This window comes from Hipposideros armiger, unplaced genomic scaffold (assembly GCF_001890085.2).
Source record: "Hipposideros armiger isolate ML-2016 unplaced genomic scaffold, ASM189008v1 scaffold_472, whole genome shotgun sequence".
Taxonomy (NCBI): domain Eukaryota; kingdom Metazoa; phylum Chordata; class Mammalia; order Chiroptera; family Hipposideridae; genus Hipposideros; species Hipposideros armiger.
In genome coordinates this window covers 327,468-348,708 of record NW_017731822.1, presented here as the reverse complement: position 1 = coordinate 348,708, position 21,241 = coordinate 327,468, and the positions used below count along the sequence as shown (strand labels likewise).

General features: G+C 41.8%; 1 protein-coding gene across 29 annotated transcripts in view; it reads left to right on the top strand.

The window, feature by feature from the left end:
• The window catches only part of MAP4K4 (mitogen-activated protein kinase kinase kinase kinase 4), a 192,994-nt gene extending 173,074 nt beyond the window's left edge, over positions 1–19,920 (top strand). For 16 of the 29 annotated variants that reach the window (XM_019666513.1, XM_019666494.1, XM_019666490.1 and 13 more), the window contains 7 exons: positions 4,893–5,036; positions 7,718–7,852; positions 10,997–11,097; positions 12,679–12,852; positions 13,372–13,531; positions 14,427–14,566; positions 16,433–16,761. In XM_019666513.1, the coding sequence (XP_019522058.1) occupies positions 4,893–5,036; positions 7,718–7,852; positions 10,997–11,097; positions 12,679–12,852; positions 13,372–13,531; positions 14,427–14,566; positions 16,433–16,516 (938 nt within the window). In that variant the 3' untranslated portion in view covers positions 16,517–16,761. Of the gene's footprint in view, positions 1–4,892; positions 5,037–7,717; positions 7,853–10,996; positions 11,098–12,678; positions 12,853–13,371; positions 13,532–14,426; positions 14,567–16,432 lie in introns of all 29 variants that reach the window. The other 13 variants (XM_019666506.1, XM_019666509.1, XM_019666502.1 and 10 more) reach the window with 2 other exon arrangements.
• Positions 19,921–21,241: the final 1,321 nt, after the last annotated feature.

The following is a 21,241-nucleotide window of genomic DNA, read 5'->3' as shown; positions in this document are numbered from 1 at the left end:
ACATCTAAATGAGGCGTTTTGAAGCTGTCTGCCACTGGCCAGGTCTGCAGAAGGGGCCTGTTGAGCTGACTTTGCTGTTGAATCCCTGCAGTGTTTGTGAAGCGTCTTGAAAACCTATAACACCATCAGAGGGTGTTTGTGGAGCCTGCCACGCACAGGACCCTGCTGTCTCACTTTCTGGAACTTGCTTTTCTGTCACCCCAGGTCCATCACCTTCCTCACTCCCACCAACGTCCTGTTCTTGGCCTTCCCTTGTCTTCCAGTCCCACGCTTTGTTTTTGTTCCCCTCCTCCCTGAACCCCCAAATCAGCAGTTTTTAACAGGGATCCTGCTCTACCATTCAGAAGTTTCTTAGTCCTAGACGCAAGTATGAATGGATAGAAGACATGCCATCCATTCACTGAGCCCACAGCCCACCCTTCTCAGGACGCGTGTGCCTTCCCCACAGGGACTGAGCCAGCGCTGCCCCCAACCCACCGCACTCTGCCTGAAATGATGGAGGCTGACGTGAACCTCAAGAGGGCCCTCGCCCCATTGTGGAAGAAGGGCCATGCACTTGATGAGCCTCCCCGCTCGGCTGCCTCTGGGCTTTATCTGGCTGCTGACCCCCTCTGGCCCCCTCAGAAGCTCCTGCAGAGCCTGGCTCCCAAGGGCTTGGAAGAGCTGCTCCAGCCGTTGCAGACATACCTACTTTCTCTTTCGTTCCTCCAGCTCTGGGTTTCTGTCCTTGTCTCTAACGAGTATTTTAAATCCCCTATGATCATAAGGCCCTTCCTTTATTTAAACGCCTAGATAAAGGTAACCGTTGCCATTTGGGGGATGGTCGGGATCACGTGAAAGCAGCCGTCATAGCATTGACACTGCGCGCTGCTGCTCACCGAATGTCAGCTGAGATTGGTCAGAGGGCTGAGTCGCATATTGAAGGCCTGTCATGAGGGCCTTTAGGTCATTAAAAATTATTGTATTCTACTCTGTGTGGATGTAGTTTAAAACGTTAATCCTTTAGAAGTTGAAGTAATTTTTATCCAAAATGTTTGTACTGGTAGCCGCCTTACCCTTCATATTCCTCTAATGTCCTATGAAGTGCTGGGTCCCATTCTGTGTCATTAACTGCTAGTTTTAAGTAAAATTCTTCTTTTTTCTAATTTTCTTTAATACCTCTGAGAAAAATAGGAAGGCACCTCGAACTTGGGTTTTTAAAAACACAGTGGTACTTACTGTTATTCACCATTAAAAGAAGAGATTGGAAGGTGACTTAAAGTTGAAACATGTTTTTTTCTGCAAATGAGTGTATTTGAGTTGCTTGTTGGCTGCGGGCACATCTATGGTGCCTTTCCTTAACCTGCTTGCAATAGCTGCCTTGAGTGACCTGTTAAGTTATAAATAAGCCTCTTCCAGACTTAGACCCAGAGAAGTCAGACCTGTACTGTGAGAGCTGTAGCCTGAGGGGGAGAAAATTTAGAGGACTCGGAAGTTTGTTTTGAAGTAAAATCAATGCATTTATGTTCTGCTGAGCAGTGTTAGATACATTAGTTTCTAGTGTACCTTCCTGGAAAATGCAGTGAGCATTCTTAATCATCTTATATACAGACTTTTGATTTGTAAATTGCTGCGTATTTACTACATTTTTTTTAATAAGGCAATTTCCCCCGGTTTGCAGCCAGGATTATTTTAACACATTTTTTAACATGATTGTTTCCAGTCTTATATTCATAATGAATCGTCTGCAGTTAACTGCAGTGCTTTGCCTATAATATCATAATTTATAGACTTTAAAGGAAATTTTAAGTCACGTTATACAGCTCTTAGCCATTTTTCCCATCGACTGACACCAAATTCCTTTGAGTATAGTTGCAGTTCCTAGTACAGCTTACCTTTGAACAATTAGCATTGTAAAGCTTAATTATATAAGTGTATTTATAAAAAGTTAATTGCAGCGTGCAACTTAATTTTTTCTATAGGCCCATCATTTCCAAGGTTGTTATTTTCCAGTGACTGTCTATATTACTTCAACTGCTAGCACTCAGTGCTTTCCACAGTTCTTAGAACTATATAATAGAGAATTAGAATTAGGGTGTAAGTGCCAAAATATCTGCAATTTTGGGGTATATGAAAAGATATTTTCAGCTTTATCTTTTATTCCTTTATTCTTTCTTACTGTGAAATCTTGATTGATATTTGAGTGCTATTTATTTCTGGAAACCACAAATAATAAAAAGATTTCACACAGGTCATGTTTGGGGTAATTATTACCAAATTTTTGATATGCATTTTTTTAGCTACTTGATACTGACGATTAACCAGGAAACTACTGAAATAGTATATGAAATGAAACCTTTGGAACAGACTGTTTGTCTGGTGGCAGCTCTGTGAGTTAATGTTTTGTTTTATCTGCTGCAAATGACTTTAAAGCTGTTTAGAATTGCCTCACTTAGGTATGTGAAGGAAAACCACTAAGAGTAGTGTCCAGATACACTCTCCACTGATAGGTAGTCATTGCAAAATGGCCAACCTCAAAAGTAAAATTTTAGGAAAATGGGTAGAGCATTGCATCAGCATTCATTTCTCTCCTGATAATAAATCTTTTTAAATTGGACAGCAGTTTTTTTCTTAAAGTCATTATCTCATGTGTGTGATATTTCTATTAAAGAACTTTTTTCATAAAAGCATAATGGCTTGTTGTAAGCCTTATAAAGTGGAGTACCACGAGCTCTAATCCAAAGCTGTGATGTGACCTAATTAATAAGACTTCAGTATCACCCATAGCAGCACTGGCTATTATGGCAGCTACTAGCCTCACATGGCTATTTAAAGTTAAATGCATTCAAACAGGAAATTCAGTTCCTCAGTTGCACGAGCCACGTTTTAAGTGCTCAGTAGCCACGTGTGATCACTATCTGACATCAGATATCACAGTAGAAAGTTCTGTTGGACAGAACTGGTCCAGACGATACATTTTAAACTCATAATTATAGAAGACAGAAGAAGCCGTATGCATTTATAAGCCTTTTTCCTTACGTGGTACATATATGTTGAGGGCTTTGTTTAATTTTAAGGATTACTCTAGAGGAGTAGTGAATACTCAGGTTTTTCCCTTTCCTCCCAAATTCCAGAGGCTTCTCTCAAATTTTCTGAAGATGTTTCAAAGTATGTCAGGCTCTAACAAACATTCTCATTAAAATACTGGACTGGACAGAAGGCACCAGTGATTTGGCGGAGGTGTACGTGGGCTGGGTGCTCTTGTAAAACGTAGTTTCCACAAGGGCAGAACGGAACCTGCATTGCATGCCTACTAGATTGTTAATGGGGGACTTTATTAGGCCACACTGTTATCAGAAACTGGATGTCTGTCTCTAGGTTGTGGCTTGTATCCTCTGAGGTTCCAGGGATGAGGTCGTGCTAGTTCAGAGCTGACAGGCTGCGTCATTACTTGTAGCTGTCGTCCGTGTGTGCCTGCCCCTCTCTATGTAAGCTGCTAAAGTTCTAACTTGAGTTTGAAGAGCAGTGGAAGTAGGGGCATGTGTGGATTCCAAGGTTCCCTGCTTTTAAATATTAATTGAGCGGTTACTTTATAAAAGCACAGATAACTTCATTCCTCATCTCAGTGAGTTTATTACCTGGTTTAGGGAATGCAAGCATTCCCTAATGTGCTTCCTCCCCTAGAATATACGGTGATCTCTGCTGCGTGTTACCAAGTTGGTTTAGACCAAGGAAGCAAGTACATTTGGGGAAATAAACGAATAATACAGAGGGAAAAGTAAGTTGGCTCAAAGGGCACAGAGTTTGGAATGTCTCGTGGACCCTCTCCTGTAGAGAGAGTGTAGGTTTGAAGATACAGGATGACTCAGCAAGTACTGTGGGAAGAGGAGGGCTGTTTTCCATGTGCAGCCATGAGAAAGTAGAGGGGGGGTGTTGTAACAACCTCAGTTAAGGTGTCCATCAATTATAAAGTGGCCTGAAGTCTGGTGAGAGCACAGGACGGGGAGAGGAAGGTGTTGGTGGTCAGTGTGGCCAGTGTTATGGAGCAGTTGTGGGAGAGGGCGGTGCTGTTGGTAGAAATGGCAAAGGCCCAGGAGCTGTTGGGGCGGGTGGTACAGTGGTAGGGTGGGGTGCGGATGGAGGCGCGCATGGTCCCGAGGTGCTGCTCCAGCACACACAGCAGAGGAGATATCAGTATTTAAGAAGCAGAGACGGTGCATGGAAACAAACAAGGAGGAAAGAGACTGGAACAGCTGGGGACAGTGGGAAGACACTTGGCACAGAGAAAGCCAGGACGGGTCCCACAGGAGGTCACAGTATTTTAATATTCTTAAACTGAGGGACAGAGGACTGAGTGCAGTTGTTTCTTTCTTGGCAGTGATGGAGATTGGTCTTTAAAGAAACCTTACACTGGGTGATGGAAGCCAGATCAACCATAAACTGTTAGGGACTTAGGGCTCTGTAGAGCCATTCCAGAAGTTTGTCAGTGACAATAATGACAGATACAGGAAGCACAGGGTGATCAAGAAATCATGTCAGACAAAAGTTTGTTCAGGTGTCTGATGTGGCAAATGAGAAGCAGTGTCTGTGACACTAGTGGGATGGTGAGTGCAGAACATTCTAAGGGAACTGGGGGAGCCCCGAAGTGGGTGGACTGTGAAGGAAGTAGGCAACGCTTGCTCGCTCCCCCCCACATCCTTTTTCATGTTTAGGTAAATAGTTCACCGTCACTCCTTGATGGCGAAGTGTTGCAGTTCTGTCACTTTAACCTGTGAGTGTTCTGATCATTTCTTTTTGTGGATGAGTTCAGGAGCACTTTTTGCCGGGTGGGTCGTGGTATCTTATCCTTCCCACACAAGCAGGCTGTCTGCCGAGCGCAGTACAAATCAGGCCTTTCCGTCTTCTCGCCACAGGAGTGAATTTGTTAGTGGGAACAGAGAGTGGCCTGATGCTGCTGGACAGAAGTGGCCAAGGGAAGGTGTATCCTCTTATCAACCGAAGACGGTTTCAACAAATGGATGTCCTCGAAGGCTTGAATGTCTTGGTGACAATATCTGGTAAGTGTTTGTCGCGTAAAGCTGGATGGCTGCACTCAACAATTAGCTCACTTTCTGAAGTAATGGCTAAATGAGCCTGATTTTATAATAAGATGACAGTAGAATGTACTCCGATGGGACCTACACATGCGCTTAACCTCTCTGTCCTCTAAAGAGCAGGAAAAACACAGGGACAAGCACTCACTAACTGACATCTCCCTTGCCACCCACACTCTCCGCCCTCTGCTGCATGCTGGGTTTGTGTTCACTTCCTCCACTGGACTCTTTCATGCAAAGGAACTGTTCTTTGCCATGCTGGTAAAAGTACTGTACTGTATTAGATTTTTTTCTTATGCCAGTGACCACTAGAAGTTTATTTCCAGAAAGAGCGTTTTTCTTAGTAAAAATTATGTAATATGTGTTCACTGCAGAAAGTAAGAAACTATAGCAGAAAAGCAAGTAGGTAGGAGAAATAAAAAGGAAAACCATCTAGAGACGACATGTATTAACTTTTCGGGTTCTAGCTGTCAATCTTTTAAGCATACTCATGTTCAGATACACACTTAAGGGAAAAAAATCTGCATGAAAATGGTTATTCAGTATTCCAAACATCCAGAGAATAATAATTAGAGAATAATATTCACCTGTGTGCTAGGTTTTATAGATGCTGAACACAGTGTTGTACATACGCTTAGCACCCCCTCTTCTGACCACCAGCCCGTGGGAACCACTGTCCCAAAGTTAGGGTGGTGTATCCTGTCCATTCTTGATGGTCCAAACCATGTAGCCTGCTCTTCCTATGTCACTAAACATTCCTCCATGATATCCATTTTACATGGCTACAGAATGTTTCTTTGCATAGATATCCTAAAATTAATTTATTCATTTTCTGTTGTAAGTCTTTCAGTTTACCCCGTACACATGCGTGTTTCATGGACCGTAATTTCCTAATAATTTGTATGATTTCTAGGATCTAAGGGTATGCAAAATTATAAGACTTTAAATGGCCTTATAATAACCAGCAGCCATTTTGATTCAGTTATCTGCTAACTCACTCTTGTTATATTTGTTTACACGTAGCAAATTTCTTGCAGTTATTTATTTTACTTTTGAAATAGACTTTTGGTTGTAAGTATGATGTTTATTGAAATGCAAAAATTTCACCATCACAATTAAATGAGAAAACAACCATTTAAAACTTGAGTGTTGGTGGCCAGTGGGTTTTAAAATAGGAGAAAAAAATAAATCTGCAGCTAAAAATGATTTAAACTTTATTTTGTGATCCAGTGAACAAGATGATTCATGGGGATCAATACTCAACTGATACCAGTGATAATTTTTTGGTCTAATTATTTCCTTTTCTTGTCTTATTGCAGTAGCGAGGACATTCAGTATGACGTTAATAGGAGTAGTGAGGGGACATCCTTGTTTTCAGATCTTAGGGGAAAATTATCTAGTTTCTCACCATCAGTGTGATGTTAGCTATAAGTTTTTTGTAGATTTTTTTTTTTAAATCAAATTGAGGCAGTTCGCCTCTGTTACTATTTGCTGACAGTTTTTATCATAAAATGGGTGTTGAGTTTTGTCAAATGCTTTTTCTCCATCTATTCATATGATCATAGGATTTTTCTTCTGTAGTTTTTAATGTGAGTGCCTGGCTTCTTTTCTCAGCATCAGTTTTTCTGGTTGTTTATAGCTGTAGTTCGTTTCTCCTTACTTCTGTATATGGCCACACCTCAGTTTATTCACTCACTCGACTATTGACAGACATTTGTGTTGTTTCCTTTTTGGGGCTGTTAGGAACAATGGTGCTGTGAATGTTTCTATTCATGAATTTGGGGCTCATGCACACACATTTATATTAGGAAAGAAATTCACTGGATTATAGTGGGGTATATGTACATCCTGCTTTAATAGTTAACACCAAGCTTCTCAAAGGGTTTCTAGCAGTTGACATCACTTGTTTCTGAAGTTTCTAGTTACTCCATACCTTTCCTACTTTCAGTATTAGCACTCTTTTAAATTCTAGACACTAAGCGATGTATGAAATCATATCTCATGGGTTTAATATGTGTTCATTCTGGACTGTGAGAACAAGTGCCTTTTAGTGTTCCTATGAGAGAACTTCTTTGGCCTTTTCTAGTTGCTTGCCAGTTTTTCTATTGGGCTATCTCTCTTTTAACTGATTTTATGAGTTATTTATGTATTCTGGATGGGATTCCTTTGTCAGCTCTGTAAGTTGCACACAGCTCCAGTTTATGGCTGCCCTTTGCTTGATTCAAGTCCTGCGTTTGATGACTTCTTTAACCCTCTGTGCTATTGAATGGGGACTAATAGCCACGCTGGAGGGCTTTGAGCATTAGATGTGAAAGCATCTTAGTAGTTCTTTCGGTTGAATGGTCGTGCAGGTGTCTGTGTAACTTTGTGGTTTGTTGATATGATACTGTCTGGCTACATTAAATGTGAGTTCTTGATTCTTTAAAAATCTTTTCTTCTAACTCAGGCTACACCTGGTGGTAAATCTGGGGTTTCAGACGTCCATCTGAAGAGCTTGAATTGAGTTTCTAGAAAAACTGATACAAAATGGTTCCCTTCGGGGATGGTATTTATTGTTTATTGAAATTTCTTTTGGTTACTATTGTTATTAATGATGATACCTACTTTTGAATATGTGTGTAAAATATTGATATTTGCTTTGCTAGGCAAAAAGGATAAGTTACGTGTCTACTATTTGTCCTGGTTAAGAAATAAAATACTTCACAATGATCCGGAAGTTGAGAAGAAGCAGGGATGGACGACCGTGGGGGATTTGGAAGGATGTGTACACTATAAAGTTGGTAAGTTCCAGGAGAGTCAGAAGGGTTTTGTTTTTCCAGGATTTAATTCATGTTCCATTTAAAATTCACATGTGCTTTCAAGCTTTTAATAATAAACTTGTTTCTGATACATGTACCTCCTTTCTGCTACTATGTTCCTAAGGCATCTTCTGATCCTGGGGTCTCATCTAGACCCAGGTGCACCTTTAAGCCTAACACCGTTTATTCCTGCTGCTCACTCTGTCCTCTGTCGTCACGTCCACCCAGCTCGTCTTGTGAGAGAGTCTGCTCACCCTTTCTCTTTGCTGGTCTACGTCTTCTCTGTAAGGAAGCCTTGCCAAAGGAAAGCCAGCCGATTGGGGTCGTCCTGTGTGATCCAGGCTCGCTCTCCATGCAGAGGACTATAGGTCCTTGGCAGTCACTGAGAACGTTTGAGAGTTTCCCCAAATCGCTATGGCTTGTCCTTTTGAATTAAGTGCTCTGTGTAAAGCTGCTGTGCTCTTTACTGGTAAATGAACCTAGCTGGCCAGTGTATCATGGCAACTGTGTTTTTCCTTTTGGCACACATGCTGTGGTTCTCATGAAGTAAGTTCTCATAAGAACAAAACTAAAACAAGTTTTTTTGTGTGTATTAAAAAAAATCAAAATACCGGTACTAATGTTGAAAATAAAGGGGAAATAATGGAACTCAATTGAATTAAAGTTTTATGGGAGAGATGACATATTCTAATATGACATATTCTGATATATCATTTGAAATGGAAAGTTGAGAATATCAACAAATGGTCTATATGTACCTAAGACTTATTAACATAAGAGGCCTATTCAGTGTCAATTTCTGCTATTTTCTTTTTTCTGTGTTTATGAAAATGTGTACTATAGCCAGTTCCTCTGCTCCCAGGGATATTACAGTTCCTGACGTTGTCTTCTGTTTCTCTGTCCACAGCCCTCACATCTCGGTTAATATGATTGCAGGGGCCACCCCAGGGCTGGAAAGTTCTGCTGTCTCCTTTGGTGTAGCCTTTGGGATTAGAGTTTTCTGTGTTTCTTTTTGGGAAATATTTTTATTTGTTGAGGTGTAACTAAATAATATAATTAAAATCATCTACAGCTAAATTTAATGAAACAGCTCTTACCAGCTGCAGTGTTCATGAATAGATTATCCTACAGGGGAAGCTAGCAGCAGGTGTGTTAGATGGAAATGGGCTTTTCATCAGAACAAAACCGCAATCCCCGAGCCTGTCATTCTCGCAGAATGAATCACAAGCATTTTCTGGAGATAAGAGTGTGTAGTACCATTCATTTAAATTTATATTTAAATTAATTAACATGAAATAAAGTTTCAAACTTAGTTCCTCTGTGGCACCAGTACATTCCAAGTGCCCAATGCCACGTGTAAATTGCGGCTATCATATTAACAGTACAGATATAAAAACTTTTGGTATTGCAGAAAATTCTGTGAAACAGTACAACCTCTTATAATCTTTTGTGTCGTAATATTAATATCGGTGACTTATTTGAATAGTGACAATATATGGAATTGAACGAGGGGCGATATCAAGTTAACAAGCCATCTCTCAAGTACAAAGGAAGTCAAGTAGTAGTGTGATAGTAAATAACTCATGAAGGAACTGGTGCATCTGCGCCAGACCAGTAAGGCATGTGGTCAGGGCCCCTCGGAGTATGTGTTTTCAGGCAGAGCTCCCTGGCTGTGAGAACTGCAGCGGCTGTGCACTCCAGGGTAATTATGTATATATTAATAGTTATAGTTACAGTTATACACAGAGGGGACAAAAACATGTATACACATTTTAAGAAAGGAAAAAAACTGTATTCAAATTGTAATACTCAATATATACCAATAACAGAAGATGAAGACAAGTCATGTGTATACATTTTTTTGGCACCCCCGGTATATATAGTTATAGTTACAGTTATATATATATATAGTGATAGTTATAGTTATATATGATAGTTAAATATATATAGTTATATAGTGATAGTTGTAGTTATGTAGGATAGTTATAGTTATATATAGTTATATAGTGATAGTTATATAGAATAGGTATATATAGTTATACTTATGTATATAGTTATAGTTATATAGTTACAGTTATATATAATTATAGTAATTGGGTCATTGGGAAAGTCATTTTTGCATAGAAAACATAGAAAAAATACATCATGACTTTTCTGACGACCCAATATATATAGTTATATAGTTTTATATATATATAGTTGTTATAATTATATAGTTATAGTTACAGCTATGGTTATATATATAGTTATAGTTACATACAGAATTATATAGCAATAGTTATATATAGTTATATATAGTTTATATAGTGATAGTTATAGTTGTATAGTTATATAGTTATAGTTGTATATATAGTTATATACTGTATAGTTATAGTTATATGTATAGTTATATATAGTTATAGTTACAGTTATATATAGTTATAGTGATAGTTATGGATATGTAGTATAGTTATATATATAGTTATGTAGTTATATAGTTATAGTTTTATAGTTATATATATAGTTGAAGAGAGATTTTCTTTGCTGCTGCTCTTTTGGTGCAGAACTTCAGGTAGAACCCTAGCAGTTACTAGGTCTATAGATGAGAAAATGGTTTGTAAGGGAAAGTTGGTCTTGTACGCGGAAATAGACAGAATTCAAACTTAGAGTGCTTTGGTACAGCCTTCTTTGGTATAGTGTTCCTCAGTCTGCCAGCCCCTGCGGGACTCAGGAAAAGCCACATGGAAGGTTTGGCGTCTTGCTGTGATTGTTAGCTGAGTAATGGCATGATTCACCTTTTGAAGTAATCCTGAGCCCTTGAGGCTTTCAGGTGGTGTGCCTGGCATTGCCCTTGGTTACTAAGTACTCGCAGTCTGAGGAACATAGTGAAAGTACTAAGCAGAGATTGGAGCCGAGTCCAGTACAACAACAGGAACCGTGGCAACAGCCTGGATTACCTGTTAAAGAACTTGGGAAAGAAAATGTGAGGCCGCATCTTGCTGTCTTGCTCAACATTTTCTCCTGTTGGTGTGGACAAATCGGTAAAAGGCATATTTATAAAACTTGCAGAAGACAACCAAAACAATAAGAGTTCCACGTTGATTCTGACCTGTGCTTTTTATTTTTGTTTTTGTTTTTGTTTTTCAGTAAAATATGAAAGAATCAAATTTCTGGTAATTGCTTTGAAGAGTTCTGTGGAAGTTTATGCGTGGGCACCCAAGCCATATCACAAATTTATGGCCTTTAAGGTAACAACCTCAAGGGCATGTGAAAGTACCCTGAGCCATGCATGCTGAGACCAAACTCCAGGGAATCAGTTCAAAAACCCTGAACTGTGAAAGCTGATCATTTAACAGCGATGTGCTAATACAGTGCGCACTGTAGCCTAAGAGAGGCTATCTCTATAGTTATAGTTACAGTTATATATAGTTATATAGTGGTAGTTATATGGTATAGTTATAGATCTAGTTACATAACTATAATAACCTCACTGTCTGCTCTCCAAGCCCTTTGAGTGGGAGCAGGAGAGAGCTCAGTGCTAGGCGGACACTTTGATCCATGTGCCAATGTGGCAACAGAGGAAAAGGCAAAGCAACAACATTTCCATTTAAAAAGCAGACATTGACCTTTCTGCCTAAAGTCATGGATGTGTATAAACATTTAGATATGTTTTTGATAACAAAGATGTATCCAACATTAGGCAGCTTTTAAGGTATATATTCAGTAGAGTACTAATTAAAAATTAAATTGTGAAATGCTTAATGACACAAGGAATGTGCATTATACATTAGAAAAAGAAAGTTAAAAATATGTATAAAATACCACTTTTGTTTAAAGAAAATAGAAAAATATTAGTTATTTGATGTGAGTATTTTTATGATTTTATTTGATTGTAGAGTTTGCATTAGATATAAATTAATGAAACTTAATTAAAAATGACATCACTGTGACATTAAATATTATAAATAACTTAACATCATTTATAATATTGGACATAAAACCTGAAGCATATCCCCCGGGACTGTTGAGTTCAGTACCAGAAATCAAGAATTTTTCATCCAAAACGATTCTGTTTACTCATTTTAAAAAATAGTTGTGATATATTTTATTAAGGGTAAGCTTCAATTATTTGGAAAATTGACACATTTAGATTGCTTGTTGCTTGATTCCTTATAAAGCAGATTAAACGGGTTTACTTTATTTGCTTAAAAAATAAATCGATGTATTATTGACTGAAAGCTGATTATAAAATTACATTGATCTTCTGAGATCTGCTCTTCATGTCCTTTATGTTACAAATACTGTACTAGTTGCTTTTAATATCTTATTTAAATGTGTCTTGTGAGCTGCAGTTACTGATATTAATGAAGAGCTAAGACCACCCTGTATGTTATAGGCTGTCCAGGCCTGTGTATTACAGCCTTCCGCCACCTTATCACTCTAGTTGGAAAAGGAAAGTGGAAGTCTAATAGTGTCAGACACAGGTCAGATAGTGACAGTGATGATCACACCGATGGATCTCAGCGTGCAACTCCTACAGCTCCTCCCTGTCCATTGTCTGCATTGAATAGCTGAGTAGTCTGTCCTCATTATTTCACTTTAGATGTTTTTCTCACCAGCGCAAACAACAGGACGGTCAGTGGCAGAGCAGAATTCTTGGGAAGTGTCTTCTAGATGCTCGTTAACAAACAAAAGCATAATAAATTACAGACTTATTTTAGAGTATTTTTGTTTTTGGCTTGAATGGCGTGGCCGTGGCTTCTGTAGTTTGACCTTCTAGAAATCCGTTCTGCGTGGTCTCACGGCCCCTCTCGGTCACTTGTCTGCAGTCGTTTGGAGAACTGGTGCATAAGCCATTGCTCGTGGACCTCACCGTCGAGGAAGGCCAGAGGCTGAAAGTGATCTATGGGTCCTGTGCTGGGTTCCATGCCGTCGACGTGGACTCAGGATCAGTGTATGACATTTACCTACCAACACACGTAAGAAAGAACCCACACTCTATGGTTGGTTGACTGGCTTCATTTTGTTTTGACTTTTTTCTTTACTCTGCTTAGTGAACTAACACAAGCAGGGTTTCCTTACTTCCCCTGGTGTGGGGGTGAGTATTTAAATGATGCACCATTTTCAGTAGCTCCATGATCTGAGACAAGTGGACATGGTCTCCTGGAAACCTCTTAGCCCTGGCTTTGACTAACATGGGACGGATTGGGGGCAGTTGCTGGCAGGTCAGAACATCCCTAGGTTGGGAGTGGTTTAAGGAACATAATTTCTTAAATGGAGCCCACAACCCAAATATGTCCCGGGGAGCTCAGGACATGTGAACTGGTAGAGTATATGACCTATAACATGTAGACTTTGGGATGTATTACTAGATCACATGGGTTTCTCAACAATGTTATCGGAACGCTGTATTGAGCACCAGGAATAGGAACCAGTGCATTTGCCAGGACTCTTTCTAAGCACTTCTGCAGGGGTAGAAATAGCCACAAACCCGCGTCCCTGTGCTTTGTCCTCTCGTCTAGATCCAGTGTAGCATCAAACCCCATGCAATCATCATCCTCCCCAACACAGACGGGATGGAGCTTCTGGTATGCTATGAAGACGAGGGGGTTTACGTGAATACCTACGGAAGGATCACCAAGGATGTGGTTTTGCAGTGGGGAGAGATGCCAACGTCTGTGGGTACGTGTCACCCAGAGGGCAAGGCGGCGTTTGTCAGAGTGGAGCCCTCTCTAAACTACATGTTTGTCATCCCTGCTTTACATGCTCTCTGGACTGTGGGCTATTTAGCAGGGTGCTTGGCCAGCGATGGTGGAAAGTTAGATTGAGGCTGGTCATAGTGTGTTGTAGAACAGAGAATGCAAGCAACTATTTAATACTTTAGAAACTCCTGTCATTCAAATCTTTCATTTAAGACATCCAGGGAAAATAGGGCTGCTGTGGTTGCTGAGTGATTGTGGGAAGTACAGGGAGACAGAGGTGGTTTGCTTCTTGCGAGTGGCAGAGCCACAGCCAGAAGCAGCCTGTTCGTGTGCGGGGGGCAGCGGCAGGAAGCAGGTGCGGGGACGGAGGGAAGGGCTGAAACTCCCACAGCTCTCAGCTTATCCCCCAGACAGTGTGGTTTTGTTGCACCTAAGTCACCGCCTGTCTACTTGTCATTTCTTCTTCCTGCCTTCCCTCATGACTGCTTTGATGAAAATGTAAGCACAGAACTATAAACTCAGTAGGCAGTTGCTCAAGATAAGCATGAAAGGCCTCAGGGAAATTAATAGATTCAACCATTGAGTCAAATGACCACTTCCCAGGACAGAGTTCCTTAAAAACAAAACTCCTTAAATGCTGGACGTTTGGGGGGGGGGGGGGGGGGTGTAGTTGAAGGAACCTGGAGCAAGCTTGGGAGGAATGGAGAAAGTCACAGTGGCCATGAATGGGCATGNTGTGTGTGTGTGCGCGCGTGCATGCACAAGTGAGTGAGTGTGTGTGTGTGTTTTAGTATGTGAGAGTGAGGGGGTGGGGAGGACATGAGCAGCATCTTCTCATGGCTGTCTCCTCTAACAATGTGTGTTCTCCCCTCCAGCGTACATCCGATCCAATCAGACGATGGGCTGGGGGGAAAAGGCCATAGAGATCCGGTCTGTGGAAACTGGTCACCTGGATGGGGTGTTTATGCACAAAAGGGCTCAAAGACTGAAGTTCTTATGTGAACGCAATGACAAGGTGACGGTGTCCTCATAGAGTCTTTTTACTTGCTACTGCCTTTTAATGGTGGCTTATCTTTCATGGAGTTTGGTGAAGTTTTTCCTTAGGGTTTTAATAGATTCTGAAATAAATTCACCTAGGAACTTTTTAGGAGTGACTTTTCAGACCTGTTTATGGGGGGGTGGGGTATATGTATATATTTTGCTGTGAGTGGATAGAGATATTTATCTCTGCAGAAACCATCATATATTGTGTTTATTTTAAAACCCCATTGGTGACCTGTCACAGCTGCTTGGCTTAGGGATAGGGAAGGTTCAAGCTGCCAGTTTCAGTGGGTGGGCTTTTCCGTGGTTAGAAGAAAGTACCCATGCAGACGCGGATAGGGTGGAAGGGTCCTCTCCCCTGATGTGTATCAGGAAGATACATACCACTTGTTCACCTGCCTTTTCAGTAGTGAAATAGCGTCACTGTTCGCCTGTCAGGGGCCTAACAGTACAAATCATTTTATGCAGAAACACAACCACCTCTAGCAACTGAGACCTCAGGGCATTGAAACTCCAGTAAAAACCTTTGTTTTTTCAAAACTGATGATATGCTTGTCTTCTGATTGTGCTACTCACTCTCCAGGAGTCCTTCCCAAAACCAGCCTGAGTGCAGCAGCTCATTGGCCCAGGGGCTGACCTGTCCTGCCTGCTTTGGGAAGGACGTGGCGGGGGTGGGCGGGGGGACATGGGGGCCCAGCGTTCTCTCCTGTCCACTCAGATAAAAACAGTCTGACGACCTGAGGCAGCCCACTGCCTCTTAACATTTCCGTCTGTTGCTTTGTGTTAAAATAGAGTAAACGTTCTAGCAACCAGGCTGCAGGTTGGCTTCTCAGGTTCAGTTTAGAATTTTGACATGACTGAAAAAAGCTGTCGCTGTGTCCCCCCACCACACCTGCCTGCTGCGTGCTCAGCACAAAAGCCACATCCCCACCAGCCACTCACTCCTGCAGTTGGAACAGTCATTTGCGAAGGAGTTGACTTTTTTCCCCCTATATAATCTCTCCCAAATCTTTTTCCTTGAAAATCCATACAACCCCAGACCTAATCCAGGATTTTACCAGCTTTTTGGCTTATATTTTCCTAAGTATATGTAATGTAGCCATAACTATAATATTCTTTGGACTTTTGGTATTTAAATAATTTTAGCATTCATGATGTCAATATCCTTTAAAGTTTACTAGTAAAAGATGCAAAATTTTTATACTGTGTTGAACCATATGAAATAACTAAGACATTTTAGCTTAATTATTTAAGAGAGAAAAATCAGGCTGCCGAGAAGCCCTCCCCGCTGCTTGCTGAGTTTTCGCAACACCTTCATGTTTTAGAAGGTGCTTGCAGTGGACGTAAACAAAGTAGCCCAATTTCAGAAACATCATTGTTTTTTTTTCCTTTGGAGTTCTCACAATATGGCAGTATACAAGGAGTTATCTGACTACCCTGTTTCCCCCAAAATAAGACCTAGCCAGAAAATAAGCCCTCACATGATTTTAGGTGCCAAAATATGGCACCTTGGCTTACTGGATATTTGAAGCTGAAGGAGTTTGTGGGAAAGGCACCCTTCTCCCTGAAACAGGTCATAAAATCCTCATGTGAGGGGTGCGTGCCCTCCATATCCTGGAGGAATCGTGCTAGGCTTCTTCTCCGGCTAGGGCTTATTTTTGGGGAATTGACGTCCTCTGGGACTTTGTTTTGAAAGGGGCCTCTGGGCTTGTAGCTTCTCCGTGGGGAGGCGTGCAGGTTGCTGGGGGCTCTGGGTCACGGCCTGGGAGCTACAGGAAGTGTGGCTCCCACAGACAGTATTGCGTTTTCGTGCAAACCCCTTTTTCCTCTTGCTTGGCAGGTATTCTTCGCATCTGTTCGGTCTGGTGGCAGCAGTCAGGTTTACTTCATGACGCTAGGCAGGACTTCTCTGCTGAGCTGGTAGAAGTGCTGCGGTGAGAGTGGCCAGCCCCAGAGTCGTCACGATCCTGAGAACTTGGAATTCCTGGCAACTGGAGCTCAGAGCCGCACAGGGGGAGTCCAGGACAGACAGCTGTGTGCTCAGACACCACGCGTGGGGCTCTTGTCTCCTCTCCTTCCTGCTCCTCCCCTACCAGGCTCCCCCCATTCTTTTCTTTTCCTTACTCAGAAAATAAAGGCTGCCATGCAGCTGGTGCTGTTCACATTCTACCATCAGGTGCTACCAGTGTTCGGGCTCGAGCATCAGACCAGAAAGCAAATGCCTTTCCTTCAGCTCCAGAATTCCTATCTCTGAGTGACTCTGTCGTACGGGTGTCTGAAGGTGGAGACCGTGAACATGCCGCTGGTTTACTGGAAGTGGGCACAAGGAGGGGGAAAGTGGTGGTCTTAATGAGCAGTTTGCTGAAGCAGATTTAATATAGTAACATTAACAATGTATTTAATTGACATTTCTTTTTTGTAATGTGACAATATGTGGACAAAGAAGAAGGTGCAGGTTTAAGAAGTTAATATTTATAAAATGTGAAAGACACAGTTACTAGGATAACTTTTGTGGGTGGGGCTTGGGAGGCGGGGTGGGGCGGGTTAAGGGGGTCCCATTTTCGTTTCTTTGGATTTTTTTTTTTTTTTTGGCTTGGCCAAGAACTCAGCCATTTTTCTGTGTACCAGGTTTTGCCTACATCATGTGCAGATGGTTCTTTTAAAAAAAAAAAAAGAAAGAAAGAAAAAGTGTGCATTTGTATAATGGCCAGAACTTTGTTGTGTGACAGTATTAGCACTGCCTCAGTTAAAGGTTTAATTTTTGTTTAAACCTAGAAGTGCGACAACAGTTTTACCACAGTCTGCACTTGCAGAGGAAAAAAAATTTTTTTTCAACCACGTTTATTTTTTTTGCCTACCTCATTGTTTTTAATGCATTAAGAGGTGGTTTAGTTTATATGTTTTTGGAGGAAAACATTAACATTTAATTTAATCTTAATACCAAAACTATCAGATTGAAGTTTGACTGTTATTTTGTCACAGGTCTCAGTAGGCACAAGAGAAATTGTCCCTGAAGATGGGAAGTAGCCAGAGGCTTGATCACGCTGACTGATGCAGCCTGCTTTCTAAGTGCAGAGAGCAGGGTGCTTTGTTTTCACCACTTTCGCCTACAACACACGGGGCCTCATTGTCTCAATCCGGGGTTTGCAGCAGACAGGTGGTCGCTTTAGAATAGTCACACAAACTGCTCAGTGTTGCAGGAAACTTTCTGGGGTTTGGGGGGGTATTTCCCTTTTCTAAACATGCAATGCACTAAAACTATTTTAAGAATGTAGTTAATACTGCTTATTCGTAAGGCGGCATCTTCCTGTGTTCAGGTGTGATATCGGAGCCCTGGCTTTTCTTGTTCTCTTGTTCTCTCTCTGTTTTTTAAACCAGTTTTACTTTATGAATATGTTCATGACATTTGTAATAAATGTCTTGGGTAATAATTTGTTTCATGGCTCCATGGTCACTCAATTCCTCTGAGGATATCCATCTCTTGGTCAAAGATGACGCTCAGTGCCGCCATCTTCCTTTTCTGTCGTTGGCTCCTGTGGGGGCACTTCCTGACGGCCACTTGAAACACAAGCTTGGTGTTCCATGGGCTTAATCCTCCTTGGGGTTCATTTTCTTTCATAACATGAAAGGGGACTTGCCTCCCAAAGCTGTAATGGTCATTTGTGCCTCTTCGCCCAGGCTTCGCCCAGCATTCTCCTCTCTGATCCGTTCTGACGGCTGTTACCGGCTCTTCCTCCGGGCTCAGCATTTTTGCCAAAGGCTCTCCTTTGAATTACAGAAATCTAGTGAAAAATAAATGCACTCACAAATATAGAAACAGCTGGTTGTACATATCCACAAAGGCAAGATATGCTGGGACAGCCTTTCTTTGGGGAGAACAAGGCGGTGGAAATGGTTTGTCCGTCCGTGTGACTTTGGAGTAGTGCTAATGTCAAAGCAGAAAGAGCTAGTTGTTTTTGACTAATTTGTAGTTAACATAGAGAAGATTGAAGAGCTGTTCCCACGTTTGGGAGGGACTTTGGAGATAGGCCACATTCCATCACCACAGGACTTCAAAGTAAAATTATCTTTGGCAATTTCCTACATGTGTTTTGGCTTTTCAAGTCAGACGACATGTGCCACAGTGAACGTGTGTGTGTGTGCCAAGAAGAGAAAGAACTGGATGGCTGGGTCCATTGTAGCCTTTCCCACGGCTGTAGAGAGAGGTGAAAGTTGGGCCAGGTGTCTTTGAAAAAAATACTAAACTTCTGATACTAATATGGAAGAAATAAAAAAGGATGAGGTATCCATGGTCTTAATTATCCACAAACTTGAAACTCGGTGTCTGTAACTCAAGGGGTGTCACACAGATAATGCAGACGTTTTCTTGGAATTACTGAGTGTTTGGAATGAGATGAAAACTGGATTCCCCTTAATGTGCTGGGGTCTGAGCTCACGTCAGAATCGTGCTTGCCCTGCTCGCACCACCCCTGGCACCCACCTGGCACTCTCCTGGTGTTTGAGCTGAACTAAGCTGAACGGAATTGAATTCAGTGGTGGGCTTACTCTACTGAGCTCCGGCAGCCATTGTCCTTGTGACGCGGGGCTCCTGGTGTATGCCTTCTCTCCGTGGCCTCACCGCCTTGGCATCCAGGCCGTGTTGCTGCAGCTTGGAGCAGGAGCCCAGTTAGGTTTCTCCATAAAACCTCATGGGCTGTTGAAATTCCATTCTTCTAGAGAAGGGGTGATTTTGTTCCTTTAGCAGGGTATTGACTTCACGGAAGTGCCACGATGGCAAAATTACAAAAGAAAACAGTGTTATGATATCATTAAATACAGAACATTGAAAACTACTACAGCAGTGCTCTTCAAAACAAAACATTGACACATCTCTAGGTTTAGTCAAGGCTTTAATAAGGAATGCCTTCCTGTATTTAAATCAGAGTAACTATTGAGTGCAGTGTTTTTACTTTTTTCTCATGCACGTGTTACATTGGAGAAAATGTTTACAAACGTGGTTTTGTTACACTAATGCGCATCACATATTTATGGTTTATTTTTAAGTGACTTTTTAAATGGGTTATTTAGTTTTTTGTCTTAGCTCTAGTCCACGTAGGGTGGATTCATAATCCCTAATTTTGCCAACTATAAATTTGCTAAACAGTAATACCAGTGACAAACTGCATTAAATTTACTAATCATAGAGCTGCAAAGCAAGACTGGTGGCAAGCACATGGCCTTTTTTTTTTTCCCCCCAGTGCTAACTTGTCTTCTGTGTATTATGAAAATTACTGTTGTTCTTCCCCTCCCCCCCTTTTTTTCCCTTAAATAAAGTAAAAGTGACACCTATTTTCTGTGGCATGAGTTTCAAATATATCGTGATCCTTCAAATTGTTGCCTTCCTATAAGGATCCACATTTTATGCACACCTCCTTTCCTAGGGCCACCCCTGACCTGAGTGGGTGGCACCCCCTTCCTGCTGTCTCCCATAACGGGTTGCCCCAGGGGTCACCACACACAAGTTATGAAAGTAGCAAATTTTGTTCAAAGATCTCAGAATGAAATTGGTGGTAAGCTCTCAATCACCATGTTCTTGAAGCCAAAAGGGAGTAAAGCTGGTCCTTAAGGAAGAAATACGTTTTATTTTTTGCTGAATTGGATCCAAAAGTAAAATAGCATTTCGTCTGTACCTAATAGGACAGAGCAGCCCTTTCTCAAAATGGCGCATATATACTAACTTAGGTCTAACGAGCTCCTTCGGTGCAAGGTCAGTGTGGCTGAGTCTCTGGGATGTGCCCCATCGGTTCCCCCACAGGTCTGACGTAGTGATGGCCATGGGCAGATCTGGGCCACGTTATTGGGGTCAGCACCTCGCCCGAGACCCCGGGGTTGCGGAGACGTGGCCATGGCTACGTTATTATAAATTAAACGTGCTGCTGAACTAGCTCCTTTGTGCTTCATATGCAAAACATGTTACTTGTCTAAGGTGAAATAAAATTGTAAATACCTAGGTCGCCTGTTGAGTAGGGTTTTTCCTTGCTGCTTGTTGGTGATTGGGAATAAAAACCCGGCAGAGTGCTAGTTGTCTTGGGACTGCCGCCATTCACGCGTCCTGTCCTGACTTCCCCCTCAGCGGGTTGACAGTTCATGTACCGGAAGCAAACAGGAGCAAGTCAGCCCCATAAGTGACACCGGCTGTGTGTTGTGGCGTCACATTCAGGGGTGCAGTGAGATGGTTTTCTCTACCATGTCCAAAGCAAAAAAAGTAAATACATTGCCCATGCTTCACTTCAGGAGAAGTAGGTGTTAAATTTTTTTTTTTTTTTTTTAGCTTTATTGGGTAACTGTTTCTCCCAGAACCCATCAGCTGCAAGTCAAGTTGTCCTTCAATCTTAGTTGTAGAGGGCATAGCTCAGCTCCAAGTCCAGTTGCCTTTTTCAATCTAGTTGCAGGGGGTGCAGCCCACTATCCCATGTGGGAGTCAAACCGGCAACCTTGTGAAGAGCATGCACTCTAACCAACTGAGTCATCCAGCTGCCCAGTGGTGGCAGCTCAGCTCAAGTCATTGTCTTCAATCTAGTTGGGTGTGTGTGGGGGGGAGGGGGGTGATGCAGCCCACTGGTCCATGTGGGCATCGACCCGGCAACCCTGTTGCTCAGAGCTTGCACGC